The following is a 20,794-nucleotide window of genomic DNA, read 5'->3' on the forward strand; positions in this document are numbered from 1 at the left end:
ATGATTGTGTACTAACAAATCTTACCGGAAGTTGACTGCAGACGCAAGCTTTTCTTTGCTCAACGTAATATTCGCGGTCAAACTCGACAAGGAAGTAAAACGTGGAAGATGCAGTCAGCTTGTCCTCTACCGTTGATACAGCGCTTTACTTATTATTACGCCCCAGTAGTTTACTGTTAGTAGTCCATTGCCGCCCCTCGGTGGTAAGTGAGGAAAATGCATTGCTATTGCACGTTTACAGCTTTATTCAGTTTATGTTCAATAAACCTCGAGTACTTTTTTGAGATTTTAACAGATTTATGTGTGTTTGTGTATCAATTAAGACAACGTTACAGCACCTGTTAGCCTTTGGGAAAACGATAATTTTCCGATAATTTCATCTTGTGTTCAATAGAAAACAATAAAAAGTACTCAAAAGTAAACTGGAACATGTCATGGGAGTAAATGATGACAGAATTTAACATTTTGAGTGAATTTTCCCTTTGATTATTCAAGAGTTTTTCATATACTGTATATAGATATGATTTTCTAATAATAAAAAAGCCTTAGTTTAGATTCAAGTCAAGCTTAGTCCCTTTGTTCATCAGCGGAATGAACCGCCAACTTATCCAGCATATGTTTTACACAGCGGATGCCCTTCCATGCTGCAACCCAGTACTGGGAAAGTTGACATGTGCAAGGACCCTATTGGAATACCTGTTTCATAGGGCCCGAGCCAAATGCACAATGGGCCCTATTGTTCTTCTGAGATTTTTTTCATGACAATCTTAGGTGCTTTAGAGGTCTTAACATCAAAAATTAGCAGACACTTTGAATCTGAGGTCATTCATTCCTTGCAGAAGTTCACATGCAGGGTCATGTTAAGCATGGTCAAAGGACCTCATTGGGTAAATAAGAACCATTGACTGAGAACCAGTACAAATAGTTGACAATAGAGAAGGAATGATTAGACGATTTCTGAAAGACCACTGAAGCCTGGAGTAATGATACTTGAGAATAGACATTTTTAAATTCGTTCTTAAAGTTATTTTAAATTTAAACATTTCACAATACTACTGTAACATAAGGGTGCTGGACAACAGATACATGTGCAGTTTAAGAACAAAAGGCAGGCAAGCAACGGTCAGAACAAGGACAAACAGATGCATGTAGAGAATTATTAAAGCGTTGTCAGGTAACAGGCAAATGATCAAAAACAGCCAGCAGGCAGAATAAACAATAAAACAAGGCAAGGGTCAAACATGGATAGACTAGACACAGGAAAATAGTTACAGGGTGTAAACCAAACAAGACTCAGCAATGTGAGTGTCAAACTAAGCAGTTTATATAGTCTGATTGATCACGTCTTGAGCAGCTCCCAGCTGTGTGTATGTGTGTAATCAAAGGTGAAGAATTATAATCCGGGTGGTAATGCATGTTTTTTCAGCAATCTGCAAAGCCTAAATCCCTGGTGATCATTACTACTACCAAGTTGTTTTCTAGCTCCTTTTGATCAAATAAATGCAGCCTTGAGCTGAAACAACTTAACCTAACAAATCTTATTGTTGCACAGATATTTTCTAAAACAACTGTTTGTCAATCTAATGTTTTTTATTATTTAAAATTGCCAGAACCTAGGAGGAAGTCCTATTACATTCTTCCTGTCATTTAAGAATAGTAGAGATATATAATAGTAGAGATTATAATTATAACTTAACTATATTATAAGAGACTTTCCGAAAGTGCAACAAAAGATGATTTAGTGGCATTCAGCAAAACATCAGATATCGACAAAAAAAACAAAAACAAAAAAACAAGATAAATAAATAAAAATAATAATCATTATTGTGTTTGGTGACTAACAAATAGGCAACTAGAAGGAATAAATGCTTGGTTCCATCATTGCTGCTTGCAGCTACATTATAAAATGTCATTTATTCATGTGATAGCAAATCAATGTGATGGTCGTTTTCAGTGTCACATGATTCTTCAGAAATCCTTCCAATATATTTATTTGTTGCTAAAGAAACATTTCTTTTTACTATTAATGTTGAAATATGTTATAGCAGATACAATTATTATTCATGATTGTTTAATAAATAAAAAAATCAGCATTTATTTGAAGCAAAAATGTAACAATGTCTGCACACTCGCTTGCAGAGAAGTGTTATCCTCCTCACATAATTTTGATGTATTCTTACCTGCACCTCAAATGGTGTGGATGTGTGGTTGTTTAAATTTTATTAACAAATGTCTTAACATGTCTTTAAGGTCACTTTTGATCAATGTAATGCATCCTTACAACATACAAATAATATTTAAAAAAAAAGAGTCAAACAAGCTGTAAAAACATTGGGTTCCACACAATCGATTTTTACAAATTTAGGTGGACTGGACATAAAATTTTTCATAAAAAAGTTGTCCATCAAAAAACACAACCCTTGAGTTGTTTCAGCTCATTTTAAATAAGTAGTTTTTGAATGCAGTTGTATGCGTGTTATTTTGTTGCTATTGGTATTCCTTAAGTCAGAAATAAAAAAAGAATAAGTAAGAAAAGCATTAAGACAACAGGATGAATATAAACGTTTGTATTTTAGAGTTGACAAATAAAATGACATGTCATTCTTTTCAGAGCTTACAAATTTTGACACTTTCAGACAATGTTTGACAACTGCAAATTAATCACGACTTGATTATTTCATAACATTTGCACAAATCCAGTAGCAGATTACTAGACATTAAATACAACTTTGGATTGAACAACCACTGTCTGTTTTAATGACTTCAACTTATGTAAACATATCTGCAGAACACAATTTTTCAGGTGCCATTTTTCAGATACACATTTTACAATAGTACCATTGATGGATGTTCACACAGGGTGCTGCTGTCGTGCTATTGTTTTAGTTCAATCACAACTCCGGGGGTAAAAAACTGAAACATCATAGAGCGGGTGCCAATTTCTTCATTTATGGTCTTCATTTAAATACGATTTGTTTTGAATCAGGGAAAAAAAAACTGTGGCAATCCAGCCTTTTTCTGAGCCATGGGCTCAAAGAAATAAACTCAGCTCAAACCCCCCCCAGCAATGGCCCCTCTGATTCTCTCTCTCTCTCTTCATCCTCACTCAACCTTCTTAAAGACTTGTTTGGCAGTGACACCCTGAGCCCTCAGCTCCTGCAGAGAGACAGAGAGTATAATGAAATGAAGGTTGTAAGAGATTCAGAGAAGCGGCCTAGTGGTTACAGCTTCAGTCTGGAATAATGCAATAAATAAGACATTCAGAGAAGATTTTCTCACCATTGTGCTTGTGAATACAGCTTTGAATACCATGTTAGACCATGAGAACTATACTATTCCTAAAATGAATGTACTGTTTGTTTAAAAGAAAAGAACTGCTAAAAGAATCAATGAAAAAGAAGTGCATTTTGAAATGATTAAAAAGCCTGGTTTTGCATTTTACGCTCATCAAGACTGCATTTATTCAACAGAGATGCAGTACAAACACTCGTACTGTGAAATACCACATGATCCCTCAGTAATCATTCTACTTCTGCTGATTTGAAGGTTAATAAGCATCTCTGGTTATAAACGTTGAAAAAAAGATGATAAATGTTACTTTAAATAAAAAAAATTGGTAACACTTTATAATAACTACACACTAAGAATCATTTACTAAGCATTAGTATCTAGTGAATTCAATATCTGTTAAGCATTAACTCTACATTAATAAGTGTTAGTAGGCAGTTTATACCTGCAGCTACAAATGCTGTATTCTTGACTTATAAGCACCTATATAATGTGTTTAATGAGTGTATTTCATAATTAATTAATTATTTATATTTTATTACTAAATTAGGTATTGCATTATTTACAAACCAGTTGTATTTAAGAGTAGTTGAGGGTTTTTAGAATCATTCAAAATGAGTTAGTAAATGATTAATAAACTATTGAAATCAACGTTTATATATCTTATTATTCCGGCATATACTAATAGTTAACTAATATGTTAATAAATGGTTTATTAACTCAACTTCATGCAGTTTTGTGACCTAATCTAAAGTGAGGACTATTTATGCTTTATACATCCCTTATAAATGACTATTAAAGGCTCAGAATCAAATTAACAATAATCTTTGCAATCTTTTCTAAAAAGTAAAATACTGTAAAGTTTAAACAATGCTGAATAACAGGAGTGTCAAAATATGACATAAAACTGGATAAAACAACAACAATATGATAATTTAACATTATAATAAGATGCAATGTTTAAACTCTACAGTGATTTTATTTTAGATAAGGTTGTAATTATTTATTTTTCATTTGAAGTACAGTTTCATTTGTATATCTTTAAATGAATAGGAATGAATAATGTCTTTTTTCCTGTTTAGAATTTACCTGAGCTTTTAATTGTCATTTATAAGGGATTTATAAAACATGAATAGTCCTCACTTTAGATTAGGTCACAAAACTAGATGAAGTTGAGTTAATAAAGCATTTATTAATATACATATAGTAACCATTAATATATGCCTACATAATAAGACATATACACGTTGATTTCAATAGTTTATTAATTATTTACTAACTCATTTTAAATTATCCTAAAAACCCTCAACTATTCTTAAATACAAATGGTTTGTAAATAATGCGATACTTAATTTAGTAATGAAAAACAAATCATTAACTAAGTATGAAAGTACACTCATTAAACACATTATATAGCTGCTTATAAGTCAAGAATAGAGCATTTGTAGCTGCAGTTATAAACTGCTTACTAACATTTATTAATGTAGAGTTAATGCTTAACAGATAATGAATTCACTATTTGCTAATGCTTATTAAATTATTTATAGTGTGCAGATATTATAAAGTGTTAACAAAAAATTCTATATTCTTTAAAAGAACAATATTTCTTTGAAATGTTTTAAACAGATGTTGTATATTCTGATCAATTCAAAGTGTCCTTGTTAAATAAAAGTATTAATGTCTTTAAAAACAAAATACTAACCTCGAATTGGTGTAGTACTGTAGTTATAGTCAAAAGCTTTGTTTAAAAGTGTCACTTTTCTCACAACTTTTATAATGACCACAGGGAAAAACAATATGAAAAGACAAAAGTAAAAGACAATAACATGGAATAAATATTTACATTAGGTAAACCTAATTAAGGCACAACATGTACAATTTTTCACTGAAGTACCCAAAAATGCCTTCTATATTTAGCTGATTTATGTAGTTATGTTTTGAAGAATGATAACGATAATGATAATGATAACATACACCATAGATTTCCTGTTTGGTTTTATAGGAAACAAAGAAACACCAAGTGAAGTTTATTTATAACCTAATTTCAAGATGTTCAAGTGCTTCTGATTGGCCACAGCCGGTCCTGCATTAGCTAATCACGATCCTTCAATCATATGATTTATATACACATAACCACAATTTATTTCATTATAAAGATAATCCTGCTTATATAAACACTATAAATAAGGATTTCTCCCTTAATCCCCGGGTCTGAATCATAGGTCTGAATGCAGACTCAGTGCAACAGGTCTCTTGCCCTGTCTATTTTAACCATTAGCCCTGTTGGTAATTTAGAGCAGTGGTTCCCAACCTTTTTCTCTGGGGCCCCCCCCATGAACATATACAAACATTGGAGCCCCCCCCACCATATAAATACACACGCACGCACACACATATGTACCGTATATATATATATATATATATATATATATATATATATATATATATATATATATATATATATATATATATATATATATATATATATATATATATATATATATGTATATATATATATATATATATATATATATATATATATATATATATATATATATATTACTGTATGTGTGTGTTTATGTGTATTTATAGACTTTGTCATACTGTCTAATCTTTTTCTTCGCCTCTGAAGAATCATTACATTGACGTTTGTCTGCCATTTTTGTTTTGATTTTGCCTTTACGAGAAGTTGGACAAGCACATTGCGCAAGTGAGCAAAATGTAAAAAATTATTTAGAGTTATTTATTTTAATTATTTTTACTATTATGTTGGAATTTTAAGCGTGTGTTTTGATTTTTATTTTTTTTTTGGTACTTAAAAATACATATATTCCTGAGAATTTTTTTTAATAAATATTTCCCAAAATATGTTTAACAGAACCAGGAATTTAACAGTATTTCCTCTAATATTTGTTTTTCTTCTAGGCTTATTTGGTTTATTTTAGCTAGAATAAAAGCAGGTTTAAATATTTTGAAACCTATTTTAGGATCAATATTATTATCCCCCTTAAGCAATATATATTTTTGATTGTCTGCAGAAGAAACTACTGTTATACAATGACTTGCCTAATTACTCTAATTAAGCCTTTGAATTGCACTTAAATTTGAATGCTTATATTTTGAAAAACATCTAGTAAAATATTATGTGCTGTCATCATAGCAAAGATAAAAGAAATCAGTAATTAGAAATGAGATATCAAAACTATTATGTTCAGAAATAAGTAAAAAAAAGAAATTGGCCAGGAAAAGGGTTGCTAATATTCAGGAGGGCTAATAATTCTGACTTCAAGTGTATATATACAGTTATTTTCCACCCTGCAAAGGAAAGAGAAATAAATACAATAGAATAAAAATATAAAACAAACTGTGCTTTAAGCATCTCCACTGTAAGAAAAACACTTTAGCTACAGAAATCCTTCAGTCAAGAGCAGAGAAACATTTTCTTGTTATGTTTGATTAATGATAATAAAAACAGGCGGCAGCGGGAATATTTCACACTGTCTCTTTAATGGTTTCTCTTTCACGTCTTTTGATCCTCAACTCGTTTGTTTATTACACAAATGAGGGTTAATATAAATAATCACTAAACACCGCGTTTTGACACCTATTTGACCATTAAAGCGCTCACGTTAAGATGACTAGATGTCTGCGCTCCTCTGCTCGTCTCAGGGTGCGAATGAGAGCGAATGCTGACCGGCCGCATGCTTCTGACTGCGTGTGCGTGTTGCACACACACATAAGCACGCGGTCTTTCGCAACACATACAACTGGAAAGGGGGCGGTATATGATGCATATAATTGTTTATCTTGATTAATGCTTTTTATAATCGTTTGAAATCGAAATCGGATTTTGGATTAATTGTACAGCCCTGTATAATAGTGGAGCATTTTATGCCTTTTTCTACCTCAACACTTATCCTCTCCCGCGCCCCCCTTGTGAACTCTGGCGCCCCCCTTAGGGGGGCGCGGACCCCAGGTTGGGAACCACTGATTTAGAGGATTTAGGCAAACACAGCAGCATGGCCATGTGTCTAAATGTAAACGAACTTCTGATAAAAGACAAAGTCCACCATTCTCTAATTCTCGTACTGCTCTCCCGACAAAAATGCTTGCTGGACACAAACAGCTTCTACACCCTGTAGATCAGGGGTGTCAAACTCAAGGGCCGAAGCCCTGCACAGTTTAGTTCCAACCCTGCTCCAACACACTTACCTGTAGGTTTCAAACAAGCCTGAAGGACTCATTTAGTTTGATCAGGTGTGTTTAATTAGGGTTGGAACTAAACTGTGCAGAGCTGCAGCCCTTTTGGAACTGAGTTTGAAACCTGTGCTGTAGATCATGGAAACAAACACATACAACCCTTCATAAACTACTAAATACTGTGTGCCGTGGGTCCGTGTCTCACAGCTTGGCACTGGCAGGTCTGTCTTGCCTACGGAAAGCACGTGCAGCCATGAATAATCAAGAAGCAGGCTCTTCTCATAGGATAAGAAAACTCCGCTATGAATAATAATGAGAACTCGATGCGTCATCTTTGCACTTGCAGTTTTGCGCTACATCGCCAATTTTGATCCCGCCCCAAAAATCATTTTAACCCCAGAAGCTAAAATTGGCTGACAAAAGCTCAAAATTATCCATTTTTTTCACACAGTTAAAGCTAACAGGTGCTAACATTGTCTTAAATGACGCTCAACACACACAAATCTGTTAAAATCTCAAAAAAAAAGTACTTGAGGGTTTCGTGAACCTTTAAACTCAGGGCTCTCTCTCAAGACAGCATGCCAGACAAGCTTATTGTAAATCATCAGCTAAGTGTGAACTCTTGAAATATACTTAAACCCTCTCCAGTCTACTCTATAGCCAGCGATATGAGCCATTTTAAGTGCAAAAGAAATATTTTTGTCATACATATAAGTGGCATACATATTTAAAAATCTAAAGTGTTTTCAACACTTGTGTACATTCATAATAAAATCAAAGTGTGTTTTTTGTATAATAATATATTTTTAAAGATGCTCGTCTGCTGTCACTTTCTCTCATTGAAGTCTGATTTGAAATTGAAAATGAACTGTAACTTCAACAAACTTGAATAATGAGTCTGCTAAAAGCTAAGAATGTCAGCTTTTAAATGATGTATCTCAACTCTAAAACAAATATTCTCAGTTTATTTAATCTGTATTAAAGCAAGGAGAGTCACATTTTTTCTTTCAACTATAACTACATGTGAATGGATGCATTTTGAAAACCAAATTGATCTGGTAGAAGACATAAATCAAGCTAATCAAATTTTCTACATATTATATAATTCTTTATTGATAATAGAAAACTTTCAAATTAATTTTGCAAACTGTATTTTCTCTACTTTAAACCAGCTTTTTACAAGTATAAATCATGTAAATACTAAGAGAGACGTGTAGTGCTTTTTATTAGCATCTTAAAATCACAGAACAGGACCTTAAAATGCATTTATTATGATGAAAAAAGTGCTGCATGATCACGTTTGGAGGCGGTTTACTGGCATATTAAAGCTCTGCTTCTTTCATGCCACATCACACTCGTCTCTCATCAGCAATTGCTTGATGAATGGTCTCATTTCACTTAAATGGCTTTCATCCTTATTCTAATTCAAACCATGAAAATAATATGTTTAGAATACTTTAACTCACCCATGAACATGAGTTCTGTCCCATAGGATGTAATGAAGACAACTCATACAATTCCACACTCAGTCACCAAACTACTCTGTTTAAATGGTTTGTTGTGAAAAGACGCCCTCTAGTGACGAAACCTACATACTGTGCCTTTAAGTTGAAAAGCTATCATTAAAACATTAAAGGAAGTATATTTGTATGAATGTAGCTCAGTTTTGGACTCCACTCCCATATTTTCTTTAACTGAAAAAAACCCTTACAGATTTTTTAGTCCAGTTTTACATTTAACTTTACAAAGTTCTCCAAAAACATACTGTGTAAAAGCAGTTTTCCTGAACTCTGCTTACCAAATGGAGGATGTTTCCTTCTAACCAGTGTGTCCAGCCTCTGCCCTCTTTCTCTCCTCGCTGCACGCAGATCAATTTATCACCGTCCCAGTCCACCGTAGTCTGAAACATATGGAGATCATTATCCATTAGCACCACACATACCACACTTTCCCACAGGGCTTTTCTTTGCCTTCTTTTGTTACTTTTTAAAGGGGCCTAGGTTGCTCACCAATACATTACAATACAAAATAGATATAGTGTATAAAAAAAAGAGCCCAACACACTTGGCACTTTCGCCCATCGACTGGCCCCAGGTCCTCAGTGAACTCCTGTCCTAAAGTGAAGTCCATGTCGAAGTTCTTAAAAGTGGTGACGGTCTTTATCTTCATCCTGCCAGTGTTCACATCGTGTTCAATGTGTTTGCTGGGTTTCAGAATACAGACTACCTTCCTCAGTGCATAATTAACATCTAAAGAGGAGACAAAGAGAGATTAAGAAAGAAAGAAAGAAATTAAATCATTTAAATAACCTCCAACTATATTTACTACAGTAATTAAACTAAAAGGTTTTGCTTTTGTTTGGATTCAATTTTTGTTTCAACAGTATTTTTATAATACTTAGATAAGGCTCAGTCGATTGATCTAAAGTCAGAACCTATAATCAATCAAATTTTTCAAGGTACATTTTTTCAACTACTTTCCCTACAACATGTAGAATCACATAACCCCGCTCTGTTAAGGCTGATTTACACTTCTGCATTGAACGTAGCCTTCACACGGTCACATACCTGCGTACCTCTTAAAAAAATAACTACACAACGCATGTTTGCACTACACTGACAATGATTGGATGCTGCGGCAGAGATGTCTTCAGGCAGCATATTTTTACAATAAAATTATTATGAACGTTTATTTGTATCGAATGTGAATGTGAACGAATATTTGTTTAGAGAAGATTCAAGAAAAGCACTGTTTACAATATTATATAGGTCTACAGGATATGCCAAAGTTATTTTTTAGAAGAGATACTGCTTATTTTCTACTTTTTTTTCAAAACATTAAAAATAATTAATTTTGTTTAAAAAAAAAAATGCAAGTTATTTACTTTTCACTTTTTTAAAGGAAAAAGTGGCTATTCATTTTCACTTTTTTATAGGAAAAAAGTGGTTGTTCATTTTTGGCAATTTGTGTTTTCATTTCAACATTGATGTTCGATAAATACTCATTAGTAGTAGATGTGTGCTTTCTCAATTATTTTAACATTAAGTAATCCACCCTTCGTTAAAAAAATCTCTTAATTTTAATATGTGAACATATTTACTGTACACACCCTGTCAGTAAACTATGAGGGCAAAAATTTTTTATAAATAAATAAAATAATCGTTTATTAATCGTAATCAAGTTAAATGTTCAATTAAACGAGATTCTGATTGTTGGCCAAATCGCCAGGCCCTACTTTTAGATATTATATAAAGATGATTAAAGTTAACTTTAATAAATAATTACATAAAACACTTAAATTTAACTTATAGCAGCATTTTTTTGTGTACAGAGTCTCCAAAATGAATATTTAAAATAAATAGACCACTTTAAAACTCTTCAAAACTACATGTTTGAGAACGTTAACCCCATGTTAATGAAGAAATCAAAACAGTTACACACAGTTCACATTTGAAAAACGCCACCTGCAGAACCTGATAGTTACAATCTCAATATTTGTTTTATTCTGTAAAGCATAAATTCAGTAAAGAAAAATTATTTAATTTTATCGTATAATCGTATAAAATTATAAAATTAATCGTATAATTACAGATTATATAAAAACAGTTTTTTTTTCTAGGAGTCTTACAGTATTCAGGTATTCAGTAATTGAATAATCCAATGTAAAACAATACTGCATAGTCTTTGTTTTACAAACAATTCAATAGAATGTATCGTTATTAATTTGTCAAAGTTAAAAACAGCACAATTTCTTACGCCTGAATGCTTTTAAACCCTTCACACAGTCATGGGCCTCAAAAAGCACATGTGAAATGATATTTATAATCCGGACTCAACATTGCGCATACTACCAAATGTGATTGCGAATGTTTACATTGCGATATATCGATGCTGGAACAATATATTTTGTAGCCCTAATTATAATGAATTATTTTAATATAAAAATGCTATCTTTCTATACTATATCTCTTCCTTACAGTAGAGTCAGTCTGAATCATTTTCCTTTTTATAATGAATCATAATGACCTCAATTCCAACTAACTGATTCAGTGATAAGATTGCAATGGTTAACAATAAAGGAAAATATTATCAGTGAAAAATAACTTGCTATTCACTTAAAGGGATAGTTCACCCAAAATTTTTTATTTCATAAGCATTTATTCTAAAAAGAAACACAAGTAAATCATTTACATAACCTTCAACTATATTTATTGCTGTAAATAATGGTAAATGAAAAGGTTTTAATTTGGTTTGGATTCAAACTTTTATTTCAAAAATATTTTTCATAATACTTATAAATATTTATATAAAAATTATTAAAATCAACTTTAATAAATACTTATATAAAATGCGTATATACACTTTTAACACTTACATTAATTTATTCACACTCAAGTGGTTCTCAACCTTTATGAATTTCTTTCTAAAGAAGATATTCTGAAGAATGTTGGGGGGGAACAGCCATTAACTTCCATTGACTAGTATTCATTTATTTGTTTTTTTGTTCCTACCCAATATGGCTGATCTTCCCCAACTTTTTTTTCACAGTATCTTCTTTTGTGCTCAACAGAGGAAAGTGGAGGATGACAGATTTGTCATTTTTGGCTAAATCATCCTTTTTATTAAGTCAAACAAACCAATCCAGAAAATCTGATACAGAATGCATGATTTATGAGGCATTTTTATGTAACCTTTTGTCTTTTTAGAAACTTAGCTCCTTATGTGTGATTAGGCTACACTATTTTTCTTTTTCTGTTTAAAACTCAGACATGTTGAATATAAAAAAAATGCTAGGATCTCGTTTAGTCTTTCTTCCCCAGGGCAAGATGATAGACTGAATTTCATTAAGCCCAGATTAAAGAAGACATCATTACCACCATCATCAGGTTCACAGTGAGGTGAGGACAGGAGGAAAAAGGCACACAGTCAACACAAGCATCAGGTTACAATCAGAGTCACTGGGAGAGAGAGAAAAATATATAAAAACATTTCTGCTTACCCAAAGCCGCCAGATATTCTTCAAAATTATCCTGGGAAATCATGTTGTAAACGCCAGTGTAATTAGGTTTGGACATTTTCTCTTTCAGTCTATTTTCCTTTTGTTTCAAATCGACACGAATGCAGCTAAACTTTATGTGATATAGGGCTTAGTGTGCTCACTGTTCCTCTGGGTATCTGTCTGATCTCTATCCGTGTCTCCAGGCAGCTCTATCTCATTGTATGATGGTTAATTTGGTTAAATTATCGCGCGATTGAAGCCGTTTCCTACAAGCAGCACGCTAGGTGTGGAGAGCAGAATCCGCGGCTTGGTGTTTCCGAGAGTTTACTCCGTGATGTTCGGCTTCACAATGAGCTTCACGAATGGTCTCCGGTTTGCCCTCCGTAAGTAAAGCAAAAAGCAGCGGTGACTCCTCCCAGAGAAGATCACTTAATCTGGACCGAGCCAAATCCAGCCTCCCGAGCCCCCAGTTTGGGAATGCGCTCCTCAGGCTTTAGAGGAGGTGCTACAGGTGGACGGGGTAAAGTTTCTTTTTCCTGAGGTTTTGTTAAATTTTACAATAAACATATTAAATGCTCGCATGATAACAATAACAATAGTTAGTTATTGTTAATGTACCCCTGTAATAATATGCACATTAGGCGTTTAGTCTCTCAGAAAAGAAAGCAGTTAGCCTATATATTGTGATCAGTGACTGTTATGTCAAAAAAGTTTAACACTGTTACATAAACCATATGCAATCTCTTTTTTCTTCTTCAAATGATCTGTCTTACAAATTTATAATTGAACAGTTAAAAGTTCTTAATTCACGAAATCTCACATCTGCGATATCACATCTAATGTATATTTAGACCAAGATTTATTTCATACATAAAATAACTCAAATTAAAATTGACATTTTACAAAAACTATAAAGGCATGTTTAAAATATTAATAATAATAATAATAGGCCATGCTACAGTATCCTAGAGCGTAATGTGGTGCAATTTAAGAAAATAGGTGCAATTACAAAAAACACCAGCAAATTAAGAAAAGATCTTCATCCGTTTGACAGCAAATGTTCTGCAAATCCTCATAATGTGTACACATTTAAACAAACACGTTTGCATTGAAAAATTTTCACACAATGCAAACAAATTAATAAAATGCGCTGCATTTTCTCACAGCACAAACTCACACTTGCAAAAGCAACGGAACACAATAGCCTATACATGTTTCAAGAGTACACAAAAACATGACAAACGCCGCTGTGCTGATCTTTGATAGGTGAGTTTTTGGTTCCTCTTAAAACATTTCTCTTGTGGTCCGTGCTATTTGGAAGTGTTGTGAGAAAATGCAGTGCGTTTTCGTAAAATTGTTTGCATCGTCAATGTCAATGTTAATTTTATTTATATAGTACTATTAAACACGACCAGAGGTTGACCAATGTAATGCACAATAAACCTCACAACAAAGAAAAATATAAAATTATAGCTAAAACGGACAATTTTCATAGACAAAATGGCAAATCAAAGAGGTAATTTTTCAACCTAGATTTAAAAACAGACAGAGATGACACCAATCTAATAAAGAGGGGCAGAGCATTCCACAACCTAGGGCCAGCTACTGCGAAGGCACGGTCACCACTGTATTTCAGCCTCAAATAAGGGATACATAACAATCTTTGGTTAGATGACCGAAGAGACCAACCAGGCTGATGCTCAATCAACATGTTTGACAGATAAGCAGGTGCCAGGCCATTTAGAGATTTAAAAACCAAGAGAAGAATTTTAAAGGCAGAAAATGCCTTCAAAGAAAACTGCAAGAAAATGCAGAGCTTGTTATTAATTTGTTTGTGTTGTGAGAAAATGCAGCGTGTTTTTTTAAAAATGTGTTTGAGTTGTGAGGATTTGCAACATGCTGTCAAATGAAAAACCTGACATGTCAAAATGAATAACAAAAGTGCTAGATGATACTAAAGAATATTAAAATTAACAATGCAAACATGTAAATAAAATTTGAATCCCTACAATGGAGAAATAACTAAATTATTTAGTATTTGTAGGGCCCATGGCAAGGCAACACAAAATCGCATGAAAAAAGTTATGCAATCATTGTACGTCATCATTTTTGCTTGGGTTTTAGAATAAAGGGTTAAAAAACAGAAAATGAATTCACTTTTGGTATTTATGATCAAGACTGAAGGCAAATAATTAAATATATAATCTGCCAGTGAAAGCAGAAAAATCTGACAAGTCATTGAAAAGTCTAAATCTGCATTCATTGTTCTGTTGCTCATGTGGTGATCTGTAATGCTCTTTCATTTCTCCTAATGTTTTCCCCTGCTGTGCCTCGATGTTAACTGGGGTCAGTGCTGTATGGGGTCCAGTGATCAAGGGCCATGTTTGACCCCGATGTGTATGTGAATGATGTTCCCTCTCTCTGGCTTCAGGCCAGAGTCTGTGCATATCATTTCTCCAGGACATCAGTCTTTCCATTCAGCCTTACAATAACATCCCGGAAAATTCAACGTTCTATGCAAACACACCTCTATTTTATTACAGCAAATAAAAAGAAAGGCCAGGAAAAACTCTGGAAAGGACTTTTATTAAAGCTGAGAACAAATCGATGATTTACTACGATTACAATCTTTTTGTTTTTTTTTTTACTTAACACTTTTTAAAAAAAAATTAACAAATAGACTAAAAAACAGCCAGATTTGTTTGATAATCTCTGTAAAAGCCTTGGCTCAGTTTTCTTTTTAAACAGTTTGACTGTAAAACACCTGAAAACGTACTTCAAAATAAGCTGTACAACAAAGAAGCGAAATTAAATCAAATTATTTTTCTGTTATTTTTATCGTTTCCTAACAGATCCACCACCCTTCTTCTCTTCAGATTTCTGCTTTTTGACGTCTTTCTTTCCCTTTGCGCCCAGATTCTCATAAACATCCTCATTTTTTCTGAAAAAAAAAAAAGAATATGACTGGTTAGTCGCCAATCTAGAGTAATTATTTTATATATATCAAACTAAATTTAAAATAAAAAATATAGACATCTATCTAAAAACAATTATATATATATATATATATATATATATATATATATATATATATATATATATATATATATATATATATATATATATATATTTAATTTATATTTTTATTTTGTATTTTTCATTTAAATATATTAATTTATATATTATTTAATAAAAAATGTAAAAGTAAAGCAAAAATAAAAATAAAATAAGAAATATACAGACAACTATAAAATGCAAGAATCAATAAAAATAACAAAACAAAAGGAAACAAGCAGAGATGAAAGAGACCTCGCACCCAGGCTCACTACCACCCAGTGGCCTTAGGATGACAGGGACAATATATATATAAATGACTGCCAAATTCACTGATTTATGCCAAACTTTCTTCTGTCAGCAGGTGGCGTATGACTAACTAAATATTTGCAAAGGAATCTCATTGAACATTAATTTTCAGGCAGATCGGACATTGTGTGGCTGAGTTATAGTACTTTCTCCTCCATGGCGATATGCTGAACTTTGTTAGTCTGCCACAAACCCTCCCTTTGACAAAAAAAGATCTTAAAGGCCTTTACATAATAATACAGAATTTTGGTGTTGATTTGATAAAATCGCTAAGAGGAGTTCCTTAAAATACAACGCATGGAAATGGCAAAAACTGCACTTTTTCAGCAGAGGATGTTAAAAATATCTGACTTTCTGTTGGGTTTGAGATTTCGCTCCAAGAGACCTTTTTGTAGGTATTGGCATGTTTGATGTGTGTGCCAATTTTTGTACACAAGCGTGAAACGTAGTTCGGGGGCCACTCAATTCAAGTCAAATGTGCATAGGTGGCACTGTCGAGCAATTTTCCAACACTCATTTCCGAAACCTATAACAAATGTAAATTTTCACCGCTTTTGATGTGTGCGCAAATTTTTGTGAGTTTTCGGGCATGTTTAGACCCTCAAAAATGCAAAAATTCATTCTAGAGAAGAAGAATGATAATAAGAAACTGAGCAATTCCAATAGGGCCTACGCACCAATGGTGCTCGGTCCCAAATTAAAAGACAAAAGAACATGAGAAATGACTTAAAAAAAAGAACAATAGTTATTAAATAATAATAAAAAAGATGAGGAGGAGTACAACGCTTGATTAGTAAACTTGACTTTATTATTTATAAATATATTATTTTTCATCTAAAACAGTTTTAATATTTCTGTCAGCAGCTTGAGCTACAATATGAACTGTCCTAAGCTAGTCATTAGTTGAACTGAAAGCGATTAGAGCAACGTGGAGCTGAAACAATGTGGGATCTGAGGTAAAACTCAATCCTTCTCTTTCTCTCTCAATGGGACATTGCACAACGGGCTTTAAAAACGCTTGTGTAAGCAGAACGAGCGTGTGACAGAGATCTTTGAACCGCCTGCTCAACTGGTCATCAGTTTGGTGGAGATAAGGAGACGTGAGAGGAATGTTTCTGGACGATTGTGAAGACACTACAAGCTCAAGTCTGTGATTTATACTCACTTCGAAGAAGCTTTGCGACTGGCCTTTGGGTGTTTGGACTGAATCGAGAGGTTTCCATATTCGGTTTCAGTTTCCTGTAACAGAAAGTATAAAAAAATCAATAGCAATACTAAACAAAACAGAAGGCACAGAGACACAGAACTGGAAATCAGTCTTATCTTCCTTTTTAACAATGTCTACTTAGCTAAGATATCATAGGAACTGTTTTGAGAGCAAATGTTTTGGTCATTTAAAGTTACAATGAATGACATCTTACAAGGGTGTCTTCTTTAAAGGGGTGGTCCACTACGATATCATATTTTATGCTTTATTGGATGTGTAATGTAGCTGTGTGAACATAAACAACATCTCTGAAGGTAAGACACTCAAAGTTCAATGCAAAGGGAGACATTGGCTTTTCCAGGGTTAGCTTAGCATAGCCTACAGCGAATGAAGTTGGGAACTACACAAAAATACATCCGGGTTACGTGCATGCACACAGCGCAGTGAAGGGACGTGGCCAGAGGCGCTGTAATGTTATAGCAGAGAAAGCTAAAATGCCAATTAAACGCTGCATTTCAACAGAGCTTGTTCCAAAGGACATGACACAAAGAGAGAAGGGCTTACAGTTTGATTTTAATTATGTCCCAGAGAATTTTATATTTAAAAAAAAATGCCTAGCATTTGACAAAGGAAAACTTTCAGAATCTCTCCCACTTCAGTGCTGGATTCGGCTAAAAACTCCTCCAACCGACGAAGCTGTGGATTTTGAGCCACAACCTGTAAGTATTTTTATTTGTTAAAATTGATCAATAACATGCATAGTTTCTAGCCTTAATGATATGTTGTAGCTAGTAAGTAAACTAGGGGAAATGCTGTTTGGCATCACTAACAATTTAGTTACAATTTCATATTTATTCATCAAACTGCTGTAAACACCCACAATCTTCACCAGCGCTGCAGTGTCTATCTCAAATAACGAACTCACAAAAGATATGAACATTTCATATTACTTACACATATATATATAACCTGAATATATATGAAATACACTTGTCAGATTTTATTTTAGAGAGCAGGCGTGAGGTTCAGCTGTGTTGATCTGATTCAGGCTCAAACTGATACGGCTAACAGCTACTCTGACTGACAGTATTTACACAGCAGTGGCAAAGCGCGTGCTTGTAGGGACGTGACGGTTTTCCTGGTGACATTGGGCCGATCCATGACTCACAGCACATTATGTTAGCTGACCTCTTGAGGGTGGGTTTTCGGAAAACTAGGAAATATGACAGTCGTTTTCATGTTAGCTGAGTAGCTGTATATAATCAAAGTAAGATTTTTTACAAATAAAGCACGAGCACACATTGCTTTGCATATTATAAACACAACCAAGCCTTAAAAATACACTCTAGACCACCCCTTTAAAACATGCTAAAATTGTATAATAGTAATTAATTTTTGTTCAGAAAGAAATAAAATTATATATAAATCATTCTAATGTACAAAAATACACAGTACTATTTAAAAGGTTTGGAGTCAGTTGGACAACAGTAGTAGTATCATAATCTAATATCATTGGAACATAAAATGACAATTTTCTATTTGAAAACATTTTAAAATGCAGTCACATGATCACCAAAGTCCTTGCAATATGTTGATTTGCTGCTCAGGAAACTTTTATTATTAAAATTCAATGTAGAAATGAGTCCTGCTGCTTAATATAGTTATAGAAACCATAATACATCAAGATGTGTTTAAAGAATTTTGACTAGTTTAATGCTTAATTTCTGAACAAAAATATTTCTGAATGGCTGCCCGCTAATTGTCTGCTCAATAATCTTTTATTTTCTTTATCCCACATGTTTCTCTTACCATGATGGCCCTTCGTGTGACTTTAGTGGACTCTATGTACTGCAGCACAGCCAAGTAGATGAACTTGTATTGAGCTTCGGTTTGCACCATGCCGGATCGCTGATCTCGAACCATCATAATACACTTCTGGATGTCAATGTCGCAGTCCAAACCTGAAACAGATGACATATTTAAAATGTGCTTGATCCAGGAATTAAAAGGAAACCCCACCCTGAGGTGTTCATGTGGTTGCAACTACTAGAAGTAAGCTTATCAGAAGACTATAAGACCGACTGTTTTATGTCAAAAAGAAACTCTAAACCATTTGGAAAGGAAACACATTAGCCAAATATATCACCTGAGGGCATGTACAGGGTTAATGCAGTGCAATCATATTGATTGAAGCATTTTAGCCCAAGTTGCAATAAAAATGATGCATTAAAATGAGTCTACAGCCAAGCTCAGCTGTGATCAGATTATCGTTCTTCATCTGCTGATCTGAAATGAGTTGGCAATATGCATTAATGGTTTAAATTAATGTGAGCATTCTAAACCTCTAACTAAGCTTGTGTTCAAACATGACAGATTGGGTTTGAATACTTTTTATGGATTAGTAGGCTTTGAGATTTTCATATTGTGGTTTGATTTGTCAAAACACTGTAACTGCTTCAGGACAATGGCTCAGTGTTTAGCACTGTTGCCTCAAAGCAAGAAGGTCACTGGTTTGATTCCCGGCTGGACCAGGTGTCCTTTCTGTGTGGGTGATCCGTTTTCCCCCACATTCCCAAGACATTCAGTATAAGTGAGAATTGAAGAAACTAAATTGATAATTGTGTATGCGTGTGTGTAAATGGGAGAGAGTATGGGAGTTTCCAGCACTTGGGGTTCACGAGTTAGTGTACTCTTAGTAATAGATTGTGGCTGGAAGGGCTGCATAAAACCTACACTAGTAATTGTAATTGGGGGTTCATTCAACTGTGGTGACCTCTGATAAATCAGGGACTAATGCCTCATTCACACTGGCAGCAACTTTGTAGCTGCCTGTCACTCTGGGTGACGAGTGACGACCTGCTTTAAACGCAGGTCTGTGTAAGTATATAACCTACAGCACAAATACAACCGGCCACTGAGTGAGCTGAGAGAGGGTCACGTGAGCTCTACTAGTGCTCCTATTGTCTGTCGCTCAAGAAAGTCACTCTTCATTTGCATAATGTTGAAGGATTCTCAACCTTGTGGCGTCGTTCGACACCCCCACCTGGTCACCAACGGTTGCTGTCGCTCACGTAGACGGAGGTCACTGGAAGTTGCTCGCTCTTCATTTAAATGAAAGGTCGCTCGTAGTGTGAATGAGGCTTAAGCCAAACGACAGTGAGTCAGACTAAGTCTGTCACATATTGTTAGCTTTATCATGAAATATCAACTTAAAATTCAGTTTCTTTTCCCATTAACCATATCATTTTCTCACAGAATACTTGGAATATACAAAATGTGTCACATGAGACCATTCTGTGAAATTAGCGTGTTTTTGTTTTTTAAAGTTGGCTGCTGGTAGCTGTTTATTATACTCATGTATGAGTGAGAGCAGGGGTTTAAAATTATAATTTTTAAGTCATCCTTTTGTGGTTCGAAAAAGAAAGCACCACACAAGAGTGGATGAACAATGGGTAAGTAAGGTATGGGTAAACAATGGGTAACTAAGTCCACATATTGAATTAGCCCTGTTTGAATGCTCTGACCCTGTGTTAGCATGGTCACATAATCAGCAAATGTCTATTATGTTTGGGATGGTGGTGGCTAAAAGGGTAATCTTGATAGATTGGAAGTCCACTTTACCACCTACGTTTCATAAAAGGCTGACTGAAATGGTTGCTGCTCTTAAGCTTGAAAAAATTTGTTTTGCTAGAGCAGATGCTTCAAAAAAGTTAGAAAAAATTTAGGGGCCTCTTCCT

General features: G+C 33.9%; 3 protein-coding genes across 7 annotated transcripts in view; all 3 read right to left on the bottom strand.

Annotated features, from left to right (window-relative positions):
• Positions 1–147, bottom strand: part of c1s.1 (complement component 1, s subcomponent .1) — a 35,772-nt gene extending 35,625 nt beyond the window's left edge. Inside the window, 1 exon segment of the mRNA NM_001447157.1 lies at positions 26–147. The gene's annotated coding sequence lies outside the window, so the exon portion shown is untranslated.
• A 2,405-nt stretch (positions 148–2,552) lies between these two features.
• rbp5 (retinol binding protein 1a, cellular) lies at positions 2,553–12,851 on the bottom strand. Of its 4 annotated transcripts, NM_199528.5 has the most exon segments (5): positions 2,553–2,922; positions 2,957–3,156; positions 9,287–9,388; positions 9,553–9,737; positions 12,488–12,847. In NM_199528.5, coding segments are annotated over 4 exon segments (417 nt in total). In that variant the 5' UTR covers positions 12,564–12,847; the 3' UTR covers positions 2,553–2,922; positions 2,957–3,102.
• A 2,203-nt stretch (positions 12,852–15,054) lies between these two features.
• ptpn6 (protein tyrosine phosphatase non-receptor type 6) overlaps positions 15,055–20,794 on the bottom strand; it is a 37,602-nt gene continuing 31,862 nt past the window's right edge. Inside the window, 3 exon segments of one of the 2 annotated variants that reach the window (NM_199960.1) lie at positions 15,055–15,428; positions 17,016–17,089; positions 18,867–19,018. In NM_199960.1, the coding sequence (NP_956254.1) occupies positions 15,323–15,428; positions 17,016–17,089; positions 18,867–19,018 (332 nt within the window). In that variant the 3' untranslated portion in view covers positions 15,055–15,322. 2 annotated transcript variants of the gene reach the window in all.

This window comes from Danio rerio, chromosome 16 (assembly GCF_052040795.2).
Source record: "Danio rerio strain M-AB ecotype USA chromosome 16, GRCz13ab, whole genome shotgun sequence".
Taxonomy (NCBI): Eukaryota; Metazoa; Chordata; class Actinopteri; order Cypriniformes; family Danionidae; genus Danio; species Danio rerio.

Coding starts and splice junctions, on each gene's coding strand:
- rbp5 (XM_087285059.1), bottom strand. CDS start 12,563: ATGTCCAAACCTAATTACACTGGCGTTTACAACATGATTTCCCAGGAT. Junction 9,738..12,487: donor AGAATATCTGGCGGCTTTGG/GTAAGCAGAAAT, acceptor TCTCCTCTTTAG/ATGTTAATTATGCACTGAGG. Junction 3,157..9,286: donor AAGGAAACATCCTCCATTTG/GTAAGCAGAGTT, acceptor GTCTCTCTGCAG/GAGCTGAGGGCTCAGGGTGT.